The following is a 17018-nucleotide window of genomic DNA, read 5'->3' as shown; positions in this document are numbered from 1 at the left end:
CATCAACCATTCCTCATCCACCTGCCCAGCCGATCAAGATCCTGCCACCATCTTCACTATCAACACTTTCCCTATACACTGGGATCAGCCAATCTTCCCTGTCCCGCCTGCAACTGGTCCAAAACGCCGCAGCGAGACTCCTGACGGGTACCCGTAAAAGGGACCACATCACCCCGATTCTGGCCTCTCTCCACTGGCTCCCTGTACGGTACAGAATCAACTTCAAGCTCCTCCTATTCACATATAAAGCCCTAAATGGACACTCCCCCCCCTACATCAAAAATCTTCTAACCCCCCTCTCTAACTCCAGGTCCCTCAGATCGGCCGACTTGGGGCTATTCACTATCCCGCGGTCTAGGCTTAAGCTCAGGGGTGACCGCGCTTTTGCGGTTGCAGCTCCTAGACTGTGGAACAGCATCCCTCTCCCGATCAGAACTGCCCCCTCCATCGACTCCTTTAAGTCCAGGCTCAAAACATATTTCTACTCCCTAGCGTTTGAGGCTCATTGAGGAGGCGCTGTGAACTGTTTGCGTACTACTGTATGTTTTCATTTTTTTTTTCTATTGGAACCTAATCAAATGTACAGCACTTTGGTCAACGTGGGTTGTTTTTAAATGTGCTATACAAATAAAATTGACTTGACTTGACTTGAACAAACCAACCACTTTAGTTTCATCTGCAAGCTTGCTAATAATAACATAACATAACATAACACATAACACATAACAACACTTTATTGTCACTCGGCACAACACCGAACGAAATTTCAGCAGTCACAGCAAAAAAAGAAAAGAACACAGGACACCCGACCCCAACACAAACATCCATCACAGTGACTCCAAACACCCCCTCACTGTGATGGAGGCAACAAAACTTCCCCTCTCCTCCCCCCGCACCCACGGACAGACAACTCGACCCCTACCGAGGCAACCGACACGCACAGCCCCCGCAAGGGGATGGAAGGCCCCCCGGCCGAGCCGCCCCGGGCACCGAAACGTCCCGTGGCCGCACCGGGCGATGATAAGTCCAGCGGCCGAGCCGCTCCGGGCACCGAAACGTCCCGCGGCCGAGCCGCACCGGGCACTGAAACGTCCCGCAGCCGAGCCGCACCGGGCACTGAAACGTCCCGCAGCCGAGCCGCACCGGGCACTGAAACGTCCCGCAGCCGAGCCGCACCGGGCACTGAAACGTCCCGCAGCCGAGCCGCACCGGGCACTGAAACGTCCCGCAGCCGAGCCGCACCGGGCACTGAAACGTCCCGCGGCCGAGCCGCACCGGGCACTGAAACGTCCCGCAGCCGAGCCGTGCCGGCGATGTTAAGTCCAGCGGCCAAGCCGCGCCGGGCAATGGAAGGCCCCGCGGGCGAGCTGCGCCCCGGGGAAGAGACCTAACAAAAGAAAGGTTTCCCCCGCCCCACCCCACCCCCCCCAACACACCCACCCCCCCCCCCCACACATACACAGCCAAAAACAGAAACAAAAACCATCCCAGCACCGACACAAACAAAAAAAAAGAAAAAAAGACAAACAGACTGCCAGAGAGCCGCAGCCGTTAGGCGCAGCCAACTCCTCCCAGATCTAATGCCATGTACGTTCTCATCCAAATCATCGATATAGACAAGGTTCCGCATGGTAGGCTGCTCTGGAAGGTTAGATCCCATGAGATCCAAGGAGAGATAGCTGAATGGATAGAAAATTGGCTTCATGGTAGGATGCAGAGGGTGATGGTGGAAGGTTGCTTCTTGGACTGGAAGCCTGTGACCAGTGGTGTGCCTCAGGGTTGGGTGCTGGGCCCATTGCTGTTTGTCATCTACATCAATGATTTGGATGGGAACTTACACGGCAATATTAGCAAGTTTGCAGATAGTGGTTTTGCAGATAGTGAAGATGGTTGTACAAGACTCTGCTGACTCTCCCTAATCACCCCATGTCCATTTAAATGCGGGGTATATCTTATCCCTCAGAATGCTCTGTAGTAGCTTTCTGACCACAGATGTTAGGCTCACTGGCCTGTAGTTCCCAGCCTTTTCCCTGCAGCCCTTCTTAAATAGAGGCACAACATTTGCCACCCTCCACCCTCCATAATTAATGACAACTCAAAAATCTCAGCCAGGGCACCTGCAATTTCCTCTGTTGCTTCCCACAATATCCTCGGATTTATCTGATCAGGCCTGGGAGATTTGTCTACCTTCATGCGCATCAGGACCTTCAGCACCTCTTCGACTGTAACACTGACTGCTATCAAAACACTTCCATTGACTGCCCCAAGTTCCTCCGTCCTCATGTCTTTCTCTACAGTAAAGACAGAGGAGAAATACTCATTGAGGACCGTGCCCATCCCCTGTGGCTCCACACAGAGGTGACCACTTTGATCCCTGAGGGGGCCCACTCACTCTCTCTGCTTACCCTGTTTCCCTTTATGACCATAAAATCTCTGGGAATTATCCTCAATGTTATCTGCGAGAACCATTTCCTTTGCCCATTATGGCCTCCTGACATCTTTTTTTAGCTTGCGCCTCAGTTCCCAAAACTACTCCAGGCATGCACGTGATCCCAGCTGCTTACATCTGTCGCAAGACTCCTTCTTACAGGGGGATCATAGTTCCAAGCACTGATCCAGGCTCGAAGAATCTCTGAATTACCATAATACGCAGTGCCTTGAAATAAATGCACTTCATATCATATCATATCATATACATACAGCCGGAAACAGGCCTTTTCGGCCCTCCAAGTCCGTGCCGCCCAGCGATCCCCGTACATTAACACTATCCTACACCCACTAGGGACAATTTTTACATTTACCCAGCCAATTAACCTACATACCTGTACGTCTTTGGAGTGTGGGAGGAAAAACGAAGATCTCGGAGAAAACCCACGCAGGTCACGGGGAGAACATGGGTCTCAGCATGGTCATTAACCTGTTCCTGCCTCACCTTGCTTTCAGACTCCATGGTTATTACCTCTATATTCCCTCCAGTCCCTCCTCCTGCTGCTCTGGTTCTGAGTCAGTCTAGATTACCACTTGGGTCATCTGTGTGACTATAGGTACAGTTGGTACTCTTTGCCGGGATATGGGTCCCCCTCAAGTTCACGTCCCAACTGTACCTCTTGTACAGGTCCCACCTTAGTTTTAGTTTAGTTTTAGTGATACAGCGTGGAAACACCGACCTCACCGACCACCGACATTAACACTATCCTACACACACTAGGGAAAATTCACATTATACCAAGCCAATTAACCTACAAACCTGTACGTCTTTGGAGTGTGGGAGGAAACTGGCGATCAAGGAGAAAACCCATGGAGGTCACGGGGAGAACGTACAAATTCCGTAAAGACAAGCTCCCGTAGTCAGGATCGAACCCGGTCTGTGGCGCTCGAAGCGCTGTAAGGCAGCAACTCTACCGCTGCACCACTGTGCCGCCTGGCTTGGAAGAGAGCCCAATGATCATACACTGATCATATACCCAAAATATCTCTTCACTCTCTCGGCTTCTGAATGTCCTCATTTTTAGACGATGATTAAAGTTGTATTCTGGCAGGCTGTTTATCCTGGAGTGCCGTGTGTTTAGCAGGATTCAAACATGCTAACACAACTATTCTCCCCTTGCCTGCAGGTCGAGACTCACCTGGAAAATCCAACCAAGTACCACATCCAGCAGTCGCAGAAGCAGCAGTTGAAGCAGTTCCTCTCTACCAACTTTGGCAACAAGTTGGCCGTGCAGTCTCTGGGACACTCGCACTCCCCTCAGCCTTCAACCATCTCGCCCGGCTTGAGGAACGACCATGGACTGTCTGGATCCACAGGAAACAGTGCCCCGAACAGCCCCATGGCCATGTTGAACATTGGCTCCAACACAGCACGAGAGGTACACACAACATGATATCAAAGAGTGCAGGAAGGAACTGCAGATGCTGGTTTACACCGAAGGTAGACACAAAATGCTGGAGTAACTCAGCGGGACAGGCAGCATCTCTGGAGAGAAGGAACGGGTGACGTTTCCAGTGTAAGATGAGGAGACCTTTCTTCAGACTGAGAGTCAGGGGAGAGGGAATCGAGATATGGAAGGGTACAAAGAACATGTAAGGTAAAGAAAAGTCTCGACCCGAAATGTCACCCATTCCTTCTCTCCAGTGGTGCTGCCCTGTCCCAATGAGTTATTTGTGTCTATCTATGATATCAAATAGGTTCTCCAAGTAAAAAAAAATGGAATGATCACACCTCCCTCCTTTCTTACCATCAAATGAATCTGTCCTGCCTCTCCCTTCCTTTATCTCTTGCCCACATATCCATCTTCTGCAGCCCATCTGGATGCTTCCCAGTTATGGACTCCGCCCCATCATAGTTTGATTTTGACAGGATCTCGCTGTTAAACTTTATCCAGTTGTTATCTAAGCAGAAAGGTGTACTGCAGATGCATTTACCGATTTACTACTTCTCTCTTTTCTAGATGGATGAAGTAATTGATGATATAATTAGCCTGGAGTCCAGCTATAATGATGATGTTCTTGGCTACAGAGACCCCATTGATCAGATGTCAAACACCGTAAGTTTCTGACAAGTTACTCACTCCACTGAGGACTGGGAGAGGTGAACTTGAGAATAAAATCCCCCCCCAAAATGGTCCTTTTGGAAACAAATAAGACTAAACCAGTGACGTTGAAATGACTGCAAAGTCTATTTCTGTCACGAAAATTGGTTATCACGTTGAGCTAAACTTTGTGAATAAATGGAAATAGATTCATTCTAGTGAGCCTGTCCTCCAACCAAGATGGATATTGATGAATTCATTGAGTTGAGTTGAAGTTATTGGTATTGGGTCATTACTGTCACCTCTACCAAGATATGGTGAAAAATGTTGTGGTCATGCTATGCAGGCATTTCATGCCATGCGTGAGGACAATATAATCACACAGGAATTCCGCGTGGGAGCTTACAGGCCAATGGTATGGCATTGAATACTCCAAGTTTAGGTAACCTGTAACAACCCCCCCCCTCCCCATTCTTCCCCTCCCTGTGTCCCACAGAGACTCACACCTTCCCATCCCTAACATCTACATCCCTTCCTCAGGCTTCACAATTTGCAACTCTTCAATCCTATTAAATTCACACTTTTTTTTCCCTTCCTGGTCTTTGCCCAACCACCTGCCTATCCCCGCCATACCCACCCGCCCCCCCCCTCCCCCGCTTGCCTGTGTTCACCTTTTACCTGCGACACTTTGTCCTGCCCCTCCTCTCCTCTAGCTTTCTCCTCCGCCCCCCAACCCCCCAACAATCAGTCTGAAGAAGGGTCCCCGACCCAAAACGTCACCTGTCCATGTTCTCCAGGGATGCTGCCTGGACCCGCTGAGTTACTCCAGTACTTTGTGCCTTTTTTTGTGTAAACCAGCACCTGCAGTTCCTTGCTTCCACACAGGTGATGCAGGGGAAATAGAGTGCAGAATAGAGTGTTACAGGTACTAAGACAGTGCAGGTAAAAAGAAGTGAAAGGGCCACAAAGAGAGAGGTCAGGATACACCCTCAGCATATAGGTGGACTGTTCAGAATGCTAATAACAGTAGGAAAGAAGTTGTTTATGAATTGGTGGTATGTGCTTTCAGGCTTTTGTATCTTCTGCCCAACACTTTTACCTTTATGTTATTTCTGTGAATGGCTCGATTCTCCCCACCCTGGCCACCCCTCTCCTGCCCCTCACCCCTCCTGCCCACCCCTCTCCTCACCCCTCACCCCTCTCCTACGCCTCACCCCTCCCCCACTAAACCCTCCCCCACCCAACCCTCCACTACCCCTCACCACTCACCCCTCTCCTACACGCTCACCCCTCCCCTACCCCTCACCCCTCCCCCACTAAACCCTCCCCCACCCAACCCTCCACTACCCCTCACCCCTCCCCTACCCCTCACCCCTCCCCCACTAAACCCTCCCCCACCCAACCCTCCACTACCCCTCACCCCTCCCCTACCCGCTCACCCCTCCCCTACCCCTCACCCCTCCCCCACTAAACCCTCCCCCACCCAACCCTCCACTACCCCTCACACGATCGTTTTGCTGAACACCTTCACTCAGCCCGCCTGAACCTACCTGATCTCCCGGTTGCTAAACACTTTAATTCTCCTTCCCATTCCCACACTGACCTTTCTGTCCTCGGTCTCCTCCATTGTCAGAGTGAGGTTAAATACAAATTGGAGGAACAGCACCTCATATTTCGCTTGGGCAGCTTACAGCCCAGTGGAATGAATATTGATTTCTCTCCGTCTCTCTCCATCCCTCCCCCACCCAAGTCGCACTAGCTTCTCGTTTTTTCCCCACAAACAGCTAACAATGGCCTAATGCCTTTATCAATGTTAGTTTTTTGCATGACTTTTGTTCATTGTTCTTTATCTCTCTACATCATCGTCTATATCTCTCGCATCACCTAGCCAGTCTGAAGAAGGATCTCGACCCGAAACGTCACCCATTCCTTCTCTCCAGAGATGCTGAGTTACTCCAGCCTTTTGTGTCTATCTACAGTTCCTTCCTGCACACTGTATCTTTACTGATGGTTCTGCACAGACAGGGCATGGGGCTGGTTCTCTCTGAAGGGAGGGAGGCCATATTAAGAGGCACGGGTGAGAGCTGATATGTGGAGGGTTAGAAGCAAAGCATCCCCCCTTTGTGCATCTGCTCTGGGATACAACAACATCAGGTAGCTCAGCTGGATTCCAGAAAAGGACAAGCAGTATTCATTATGTGCTTTTATCATTATTGGCTAGGATATACATAGAACATAGAATCATTATTGGCTAGGATATACATAGAACATAGAATGTGTGGGAAGGAACTGCAGATGCTAGTTTACACTGAAGGTTGACACAACATACCAGAGTAACTCAGCAGGACAGGCAGCATCTCTGGTAAGAAGGAATGGGTAACGTTTTGGGTTGAGACCCTTATTCAGACTGTTCTTCAGAACATAGAATATTGTGGGTCTGAAGAAGGGTCTCGATCCGAAATGTCACCCATTCCTTTTCTCCAGAGATGTCTGACCCGCTGAGTTACTCCAGCTTTTTGTGTCTATCTTCGGTGTGCAAACCAGCATCTCCTTCCTACACGAATGTTGTTTGTTGGTGGGTGTGCTGTTCGGACCGTGTAGAGTTGGCTGGGGATTGTTCAGCTCACCCCAACATTGCTATTCTGCAGCCCTAAACAAGTCACGGGATTCCAGTGATCAAAACCATCAACCTTGCTGCAGATCTCAGGATGTAGCAGTTACCAGAGGGAAGCCTTTGGGATCACGGTGTAACGTTCACCACCACTGGACTGCCACTTCCAGGGTAACGCTGCGTCCCACGTTTATCATTCCCAGAAACCTCTAGCCCATTGTAGGTGGCAGGGGGCTCTGAGAATAATGAGAATAACCGCTGAGAGATTAATGTAAAAACAACCACCGTAACATACTGCTCCTGCTCCGGACTTCTCCACAGTAAATGTGCAATTGGCCAGCAAAAAATTGCTGTACTGCCTTAAAGTAGACCGATTCTGTAGAATGAAGGAGATTGTCCGAAATGGTTATGAACCGAGCCAAGTTTATTCAGAATGTCAGTGTAAGGCAGTGCCTCAAGGTGCAGTCCCCAGCTGACAACAGTCATCGCTTGTTACTGTTATCTGAATTTCACGCTGCTGCCAAGCTGCACAGTTCATTAATTAGGGTCGCGCTCTGCAGTGGAAAGATGTCAGACCTGGTGGGTCACATTCACATCTGTCAGCAGAAGCATCTGATGGTCAGTAGGAGCCATGGGTCTGGGGGAAAGAGACAGCCTTGCTGATGTTTTGTGACTGCTTTCCTGGTAGACCAGGCGTTATCATCCACCACACATTCCCAGCTGATTGTGTTTGTCTCCTGTTAGGCTCAGCCTCTCTGTTATCGAGGACAGCCCAAATATGTTTGGCAATTACATTTCTTCCTACTTCCACACGTAGCCTGACAAATCCCAGCTCACCCCTCCCCTACCCGCCCACCCCTCCACTACCCGCCCACCCCTCTAGTACCCGCCCACCCCTCTAGTACCCACCCCTCTAGTACCCACCCACCCCTCTAATACCCACCCACCCCTCTAGTACCCACCCACCCCTCCCCTACCCGCCCACCCCTCCCCTACCCGCCCACCCCTCCCCTACCCGCCCACCCCTCCCCTACCTTCCCACCCCCACCCACCTCTCTAGTACCCACCTACCCCTCCCCTACCCGCCCACCCCTCCCCTACCCGCCCACCCCTCCCCTACCCGCCCACCCCTCCCCTACCCTCCCACCCCCACCCACCCCTCTAGTACCCACCCACCCCTCCCCTACCCGCCCACCCCTCCCCTACCCGCCCACCCCTCCCCTACCCGCCCACCCCTCCCCTACCCGCCCACCCCTCCCCTACCCGCCCACCCCTCCCCTACCCACCCACCCCTCCCTCCCCCACCCACCCCTCTAGTACCCCTCTAGTACCCCTCTCCTGCGGCTACCTGCTCATACACTCCCCCACCTCTGTGTCATCTGACTGCTTAACTGATTTCTGGACTCCACAACATTGTAAGTGTTGGAGTGGGTCAGGCAGAGTTACTCCAGCACTTTGTGTCTTTCTTTTGTCAATGAGCAGCTGCAGTTCTTCGTATCCACATCACACGTTGTTACCACTGTCCCCCTCTCCTGTGCGGCCACTCTCTCAGACTGAACCAGACGTTAATGAACGGGGCAGTGGAGTGACCAGTGGGCCAGGCAGGGTTACTCCAGCACTTTGTGTCTTTCTTCTGTCAATAAGACAGTGTGGGGCAAGATAACTGCAGCAGAGTCCTGAAGCATTTGAAACGGAATCTAAGTGGAACAAATGTAGGAGAGAAGGAATGTGTTGGAACTATGACCACTGTGGCAAAGTTTAATCTACAAAACATGATCTGATGTTCTCTCACTAATTTTAGCCTGCAATGAATACACAAGCCAGATACTGCCAGCTACAAATGTGGTAGTCTACCCAGTCATCCAACTTGTTGTTCACTATTTCATAATTTAAGATGAATAATTGTGGAGACAAAGTCCACTGATCAGGAACTCATCTAGGCACTTGGTGAATATATATATTATTGGAGGTTCACTTGCACCTCCTCCAACCTCATCTGCTGTATCCATTGTTCAAGACATGGACTCTTATACATCAGCGAGACCAAACGCAGACTGGATGATCATTTTGTTGAACACCTTCGCTCAGCCCGCGTGAACCTACCTGATCTCCCGGTTGCTAAACACTTTAATTCTCCTTCCCATTCCCACACTGACCTTTCTGCCCTAGGGTAGAGTGGGGGTAAATGCAAATTGGAGGAACAGCATCTCATATTTCGCTGGAGCAGCTTACAGCCCAGTGGTATGAATATTGATTTCTCTAACTTCAGGTAGCCCTGGCATTCCCTCTCTCTCCATCCCTCCCCCACCCAAGTCGCACCAGCTTCTTGTTTTCACCAAACAGCTAACAATGGCCTGTTTCCTTTATCATCATCACTTTGCATATCTTTCATTCACTGTTCTTTATCTCTCCACACCTTCGCTCCTACCTCCCGTTTTCCTTATCCCTAACTAGTTTGAAGAAGGGTCTCGACCCGAAACGTCACCCATTCCTTCTCTCCAGAGATGTTGCCTGACCCGCTGAGTTACCCCAGCTTTTTGTGTCTGTTATTGGAGGCAATGTTGTTCTGGTCTGCAGCAGAAGACATTAAACGATGGCTCAACAGCTTCTTGTCATCATCCACATTGACATAGGCCCTGAGGGGGGTCACTAAAATGACAGCCTTCCAGAAAGCTTTCAGTGTGATTGCAATTCATGTGCACTCTGAATGCTGTGGAATTCACCACCACAGAAGGCTGTGGATATTTTTAAGGCAGAGATTGATGGATTCTTGATTAGTGCAGGTGTCAGGGGTAATGGGGAGAAGGCAGGAGAATGGGGTTAGGAGGGAGAGATAGATCAGCCATGAGTGAATGGCGGAGTAGACTTGATGGGCCGAATGGCCTAATGCTGCTCCTATCACTTCTGACCTTCTTCCACATAGGACACTTGGGAAGCACTAAAATTTGGCATGGGCCAAAGTTAATACAGTTTCTAGATTGCTACATTTTTTCAGGCTACAACAAACAGGAAAGCTAGCCTGGAGAATGTGTGCCAAACATATACAAAAACATTAGCTTATACAGTGCCGAGCAAGTGGGATAGGTATGGTGCAAGTGACACAAGGCGTCTGAGCAACATTCTTATCTTGAACCACTTAACTGAAGTTTATTACGGAAAAAAGATGTGGTATAAATTGGGAAGACTGCATTTCTCACAGAGCTAGACACAAAATGCTGGAGTAACTCAGCGGGTCAGGCAGCATCTCTGGAGAGAAGGAATGGGTGACGTTTCAGGTCAAGACCCTTCTTCAGACTGCATGACCCACTGAGTTACTCCAGCATCTTTGATTTAAACCAGCATCTGCAGTTCACTCCTACACATTTTCTCACAGAGCTCCTTGCTTCTAACCTCATTAACTCAGCACAATCTTTGACCCGTTGCAAACAAGGGACTTGCTTAATCTCAGATTTTGTTATGAAAGCCTCTGATGTAAACATTAACGACGTTGCTTCCAGAGGTTAGTGATCAAACTGCTGGGAGCAACTAAAAGCTAACTGCGGCCGCCCCTTGCCCAGTGAAGGGGAGAGGGAGGGGACTACACGAGCAATGCAGGTGGTAGCGGGGCGGTGGTGAAGGTTAAAGTTCCTCCCTTCCTTTGCCCAAGGTGAGTTGTAGCCTCCAGCCACTCCTTCCGGTCCCCCAGCAATGCCGGTCTTTGAAGACACCAGGCCGATGAAGGGCCAGGGCGGAACTGCCGCAACCCTCGAGGCTCCTCACCCTCAGAAGTTCCAGCGGGTAAGGCCTCCCTCCGTCAGCTCGTTGCAAACACAAGCGGAGTGTGCAGAGCCGTTGGTTGGCCGGTCATTCGGCACCGTCTGCATCTGACTGTTCGTATCTGACTGGCACACACTGACTGGCACACACTGACTGGCACACACTGACTGGCACACACTGACTGGCACACACTGACTGGCACACACTGACTGGCACACACTGACTGGCACACACGGACTGGCACACACTGACTGGCACACACTGACTGGCACACACTGACTGGCACACACTGACTGGCACACACTGACTGGCACACACTGACTGGCACACACTGACTGGCACACACTGACTGGCACACACGGACTGGCACACACGGACTGGCATACACTGACTGGCACACACTGACTGGCACACACGGACTGGCACACACTGACTGGCACACACTACTGCCAAATAGATAACAGATATCACACTCCCAGTCTTTAACTTTTCAATTCCAATTTTGCCTTTGTTCTGAAGTTTCTGACACTGTCTGAGGGCCGCAGTTTAATTTCTCTGTGTTTCACACTGCATCAGCACTGTCTCTCTGTGCCTTTTGTTACTGTTTCTCCAGCTCCCTCTCTGTCTGTGATCCGATTCTCATACGTTTCTCCTTCACCCAATGCTCTGCTCATCATTTTTCTTTGTGCTCTTCCCCCCCCCCCCCGCCCCCCCATCCCCCCATTTAATCCTTTACTTTGTGAAAATGAACAGAATCTCCTCGATCCTTCTTTTCCCTTTGGGCAGACCAGAGTTCACTGGTTGAAATACGACCTTAACTCTTCAACACCTGTGGAAGGCCACAAAATGCACACTTCCTTTCTCAGCGTTTCTGTGAAATGTTTAACAGTTGCCTCGGAACTTTGTTGAATACAGCCAGCCCTTGCATTGCAAGCTTCTGTGCAAGCAGCATCAGTTTTGTTAGTGAGGTAGTGTACATGGCATCATTGGGTGGAACTGACCCACAGCACAGCTTAGAAAACACACATGCTGAGATCGCAACTTACCAGTAGGCTTCACAATAGATCCTTTACCTGGTTAAGTTCCATATCCTTATTTTTGGGGGTGTGAGCCATGGTTTAGTTCATAAGTTCATAAGTGATAAGGAGCAGAATTAGACCATTCGGCCCATCAAGTCTACTCTGCCATTCAATCATGGCTGATCTATCTCTCCCTCTCAACCCCATTCTCCTGTCTTCTACCCATAACCCCTGACACCGGTACTAATCAAGAGTCTATCTCTGCCTTACAAATATCCATTGACTTGGCCTCCACAGTCTTTTGTGACAATGAATTCTACAGATTCACCACCCTATGATTAAAGAAATTCGTCCTCATCTCTTTCCTAAAGGAACGTCCTTATATTCTGAGGCTGTGGCCTCTGGTCCTAGACTCTCCCACTAATGGAAACATCCTCTCCACATCCACTCTATCCAAGCCATTCACTATTCTGTACATTTCAATGAGGTCCCCTCTCATCCTTCTAAACTCCAGCGAGTACAGGCCCAGTACCGACAAATGCTCATCAACTGTTAACCCACTCATTCCTGGGTTCATTCTTGTAAACATTGAAAATGTAATCATGAAATGTTAGATCACATTGTCCTCTCATACGAATGTAATATATTCCATTGGATTATTTTGAAAAAGAGCAGCATAGATCACCTTGGTGCCCAGCTGCCTAAATAGCTTATCTGGTCATTGTCATTACAATGCTTGTACAACCCTGTAACATGCAAACTCGCTACTGAATTTTCTACGTTTTTTCGGTGTCAGAAAGTGAAATTATTTGTAGATGTGAAATAGATTTTTAGATTTTAGTTTTAGAGATACAGCGCAGAAACAGGCCCTTCGGCCCACCGGGTCCGCGCCGCCCAGCAATCCCCGCACACTAACACTATCCTACACCCACTAGGGACAATTTTTACATTTGCCCAGCCAATTAACCTACATACCTGTACGTCTTTGGAGTGTGGGAGGAAACCGAAGATCTCGGAGAAAACCCACGCAGGTCACGGGGAGAACGTACAAACTCCGTACAGACGGCGCCCGTAGTCAGGATCGAACCTGAGTCTCTGGCGCGGCATTCGCTGTAAGGCAGCAACTCTACCGCTGCGCCACCGTGCTGCCCAGATAGAAATTGAAGTTGATATCCCTGTAGAGGCAGAGATAATGAGGGGGAAAGATAGGTAGGGAAGGGAAGGGAAAGGAGGTTGATCATTATGGTGAGACAAAATGAAATAAAGTGGCTTAAATGAAAATGGGGAGGCTGAGAGAAAGAGGTAAATAGAGGTAGGAGAAGAGACAAGTAGCTGTTGGAGAGAGAGACAATAAGAGAGAGGTAGAGGTGGAATAATGGGGAGAGAGAGAAATGTGACACAGCAGAGGTGAAAATTAGGAGAGATGTCCAAAGATGTACAGGTTTGTAGGTTTATTGGCTTGGTATAAGTGTAAGTTGTCCCAAGTGTGTGTAGGATAGTGTTAATGTGCGGGGATCGCTGGTCAGTACGGACTCGGTGGGCTGAAGGGCCTGTTTCTGCACTGTATCTCTAAACTAAACTGAATAGAGTGAAGGTGTAAAGGCATGATAAGAAATGGGCAGTGAGAGAGAGAGAGAGAGAGAGAGAGAGAGAGAGAGAGAGAGAGAGAGAGAGAGAGAGAGAGAGAGAGAGAGAGAGGAAGGATGAGAAACTGAGAGGGAGAGACCCGCACACCCACAGTTTACCACATTCAAATACAGATGCACAAACCACACATGTTTTTCATATAATAAGGGCTCCAACAGAAAAGAGAGGTTTGTTGCTTTACAGTCCAATCAAAAGACAATAAATATTCTTGTCCAAATGTTCTTGCCAATGACCTGACAATTTACAATTATATTAGCTGAGTTGTGAGAAATCGAGCAGTTATCTGAGGACTTATAGTTATAGTCAAATTCATACAGCATGGAATCAGGCCCTTCAGCCCAACATGTGCATGCTGAAATGTGTAGGAAGGAACTGGAGATTCAGGTTTACATTGAAGACAGACACAAAATGCTGGATAACTCAGCGGGGCAGGCAGCATCTCTGGAGAGAAGGAATGGGTGACAGTTCGGGTCAAGACTCTTCTTCAGACTAAGAGTCAGGGGAAAGGGAGGCACAGAGATAAGGAAGTGTAAGGTGTGAAAACGAGACATCAAAGGGGACGAGGTTCAATGAAAATGTAGACTAGATCATTGTTAGCTAGGGAAAGGAGACAAAGAAGAATACATAGATAAAAATGTAATCAAGCGCACAGTCAGACTGGTCAGAGAACTAGGATGGGGGAAGGATGGAGAGAGAGAGAGGGAAAGCTGGAGGTACTTAAAGTTAGAGAAGTCGATATTCATACTGCTGTGAAGAGGATGTTAGGAGGTTGCAGGGTGATTTGGACAGGTTGAGTGCGTGGGCAGATGCGTGGCAGATGCAGTATAATATAGATAAATGTGAGGCTATCCACTTTGGCGGCAAAAATAAAGAGGCAGATTATTATCTCAATGGTGTCAGATTAGGTAAAGGGGAAGTGCAACGAGACCTGGGTGTCCTTGTATACCAATCACTGAGAGTAAGCTTGCAGGTACAGCAGACAGTGAAGAAAGCTAATGGCATGTTGGCCTTCATAACAAGAGGGTTTGAGTACAGGAGCAAAGAAGTCCTTCTGCAGCTGTATAGGGCCCTGGTGAGACCACATCTGGAGTATTGTGTGCAGTTTTAGTCTCCTAATTTGAGGAAGGACGTCCTTGCTATTGAGGCAGTGCAGTGTAGGTTCACGAGGTTAATCCCTGGGATGCAGGGACTGTCATATGAGGAAAGATTGGAAAGACTTGTATTCACTGGAGTTTAGCAGGATGAGAGGGGATCTTATAGAGACGTATTGAATCATAAAAGGACTAGACAAGCTAGATGCAGGAAAAATGTTGGGGGAATCCAGAACCAGGGGACACAATCTAAGAATAAAGGGGAGGCTATTTAAAACTGAGGTGAGAAGAAACTTTTTCAGTCAGAGAGTTGTAAATCTGTGGAGTTCTCTGCCTAAGAAGGCAGTGGAGGCCAATTCTCTGGATGCTTTCAAGAGAGAGCTAGATAGAGCTCTTAAATGTAGTGGAGTCAGGAGGTATGGGGAGAAGGCAAGAACAGGGTACTAATTGTGAATGATCAACCATGATCACATTGAATGGCGGTGCTGGCTCGAAGGGCCGAATGGCTTACTCCTGCACCTATTGTCTATTGTCTATGAATTTAAAAGAGTTAGATAGAGCTCTAGGGGCTAGTGGAATCAAGGGATATGGGGAGAAGGCAGGCACAGGTTACTGATTGTAGATGATCAGCCATGATCACAATGAATGGCAGGGCTGGCTCGAAGGGCCAAATGGCCTCCTCCTGCACCTATTTAAAGAAAAAGCTGCCCAAGCGAAATATGAGGTGCTGTTCCTCCAATTTGTGTTGGACCTCACTCTGACAGTGGAGGAGGCCCAGGACAGAAAGGTCAGTGTGGGAAAGGGAGGGGGAGTTAAAGTGTTTAGCAACCAGGAGATCAGGTAGGCTTAGGCGGACTGAGCGGAGGTGTTCAGCGAAATGATTACCAAACCAAGCTCAGGCTTGGCGATCGATTCACTGGAGGCTGTGGCTGCATATCTGAACACCTGAATACTGTTCATATCTATTCCACTCATGATTTCATACATCTCTATAAGATCATCCCTCATTCTCCTGCGCTCCAAGGAATAAAGTCCTAGGCTGCCCAATCCCTCCATTTAGCTTAGGCCCGCGTGACCTGGCAACGTCCTCATAAATCTCTCTGCACTCTTTCCAGATTAATGACATTCTCCCTACAGCATGGCGACCGTAACCAAACACAGTTCTGCAAATGCAGCCTCTTCAAAGTCTTGTACAACTTTAATGTAACATTACAACCCCAATACGCAATATACTTACCTATGAAGGCCCATGAACTGAAAGCCTTCTTGGCCAGTGTCACTTATCTACCTGTGACATCACGTTCAAGGAGTTATGTACGTGTAATCCTGGATCCCTCTGCTCTACGACATTCCCCAGAGACCTGCCATTCACTGTCAAGGTTGCTGGCCTGAGCATTCCTGCCCTGGTTTGACTTCCGAAAATGCAGCAACTCACATTTATCTGCATTAAACTCCATTAGCTATTCCTCAGCCCACCTGCCCCACTGATCAAGATCCTGCTGTACGTTTTGATAACCAAAATCTCGGTCTGAAACTATACAGCTGTGTTCATGGCCACTGGTGGAGCATCTGCTCAAGAACTAACCCTAACCCCAGCTGGATTTATTCACAAAATGCTGGAGTAACTCAGCAGGTCAGGCAGCATCTCAGGAGAGAAAGAATGGGTCGAGACCCTTCTTCAGACTGATGTCAAGGGGCGGGACAAAGGAAGGATATAGGTGGAGACAGGAAGATAGAGGGAGAACTGGGAAGGGGGAGGGGGTGAGAGGGACAGAGGAACTATCTAAAGTTGGAGAAGTCAATGTTCATACCACTGGGCTGCAAGCTGCCCAAGCAAAATATGAGGTGCTGTTCCTCTAATTTCCGGTGGGCCTCACTATGGCACTGGAGGAGGCCCATGCCAGAAAGGTCAGACAGGGAATGGGAGGGGGAGTTGAAGTGCTCAGCCACCGGCAGATCAGGTTGGTTAAGGTGGACTGAGCGAAGGTGTTGAGCGAAACGATCGCCGAGCCTGCGTTTGGTTTCGCCGATGTAAAGAAGTTGACATCTTGAGCAGCGGATGCAATAGATAAGGTTGGAGGAGGTACAGGTGAACCTCTGTCTCACCTGGAAAGACTGCGGTTGCAGGGGAAAGTGCCCGGGGATGGGGTGGTTTGGGTAGGAAGGGACGAGTGGACCAGGGAGTTACGAGTTACGAAGGGACGAGTGGACCAGGGAACGGTCTCTGCGGAACGCAGAAAGGGGAGGGGATGGGGAGATATGGCCAGTGGTGGGGTCCCGTTGTAGGTGACGGAAACGTTGGCGGATGATTTGTTGGATCCGTTGGTTGGTGGGGTGGAAGGTGAGAACGAGGGGGTTCTGTCCT

General features: G+C 49.3%; 1 protein-coding gene across 3 annotated transcripts in view; it reads left to right on the top strand.

Moving 5' to 3' along the window:
* tfeb (transcription factor EB) overlaps positions 1 to 17018 on the top strand; it is a 118216-nt gene that overhangs the window by 84071 nt on the left and 17127 nt on the right. For all 3 annotated transcript variants that reach the window (XM_078420291.1, XM_078420293.1, XM_078420292.1), the window contains exons 3-4: positions 3615 to 3866; positions 4449 to 4544. In XM_078420291.1, coding sequence (XP_078276417.1) covers positions 3615 to 3866; positions 4449 to 4544 — 348 coding nt within the window. The remainder of the gene's footprint in view (positions 1 to 3614; positions 3867 to 4448; positions 4545 to 17018) is intronic.

This window comes from Rhinoraja longicauda, chromosome 24 (assembly GCF_053455715.1).
Source record: "Rhinoraja longicauda isolate Sanriku21f chromosome 24, sRhiLon1.1, whole genome shotgun sequence".
Taxonomy (NCBI): domain Eukaryota; kingdom Metazoa; phylum Chordata; class Chondrichthyes; order Rajiformes; family Arhynchobatidae; genus Rhinoraja; species Rhinoraja longicauda.
The sequence above is the reverse complement of the archived record's forward strand: the minus strand, read 5'-3'. Positions and strand labels throughout refer to the sequence as shown.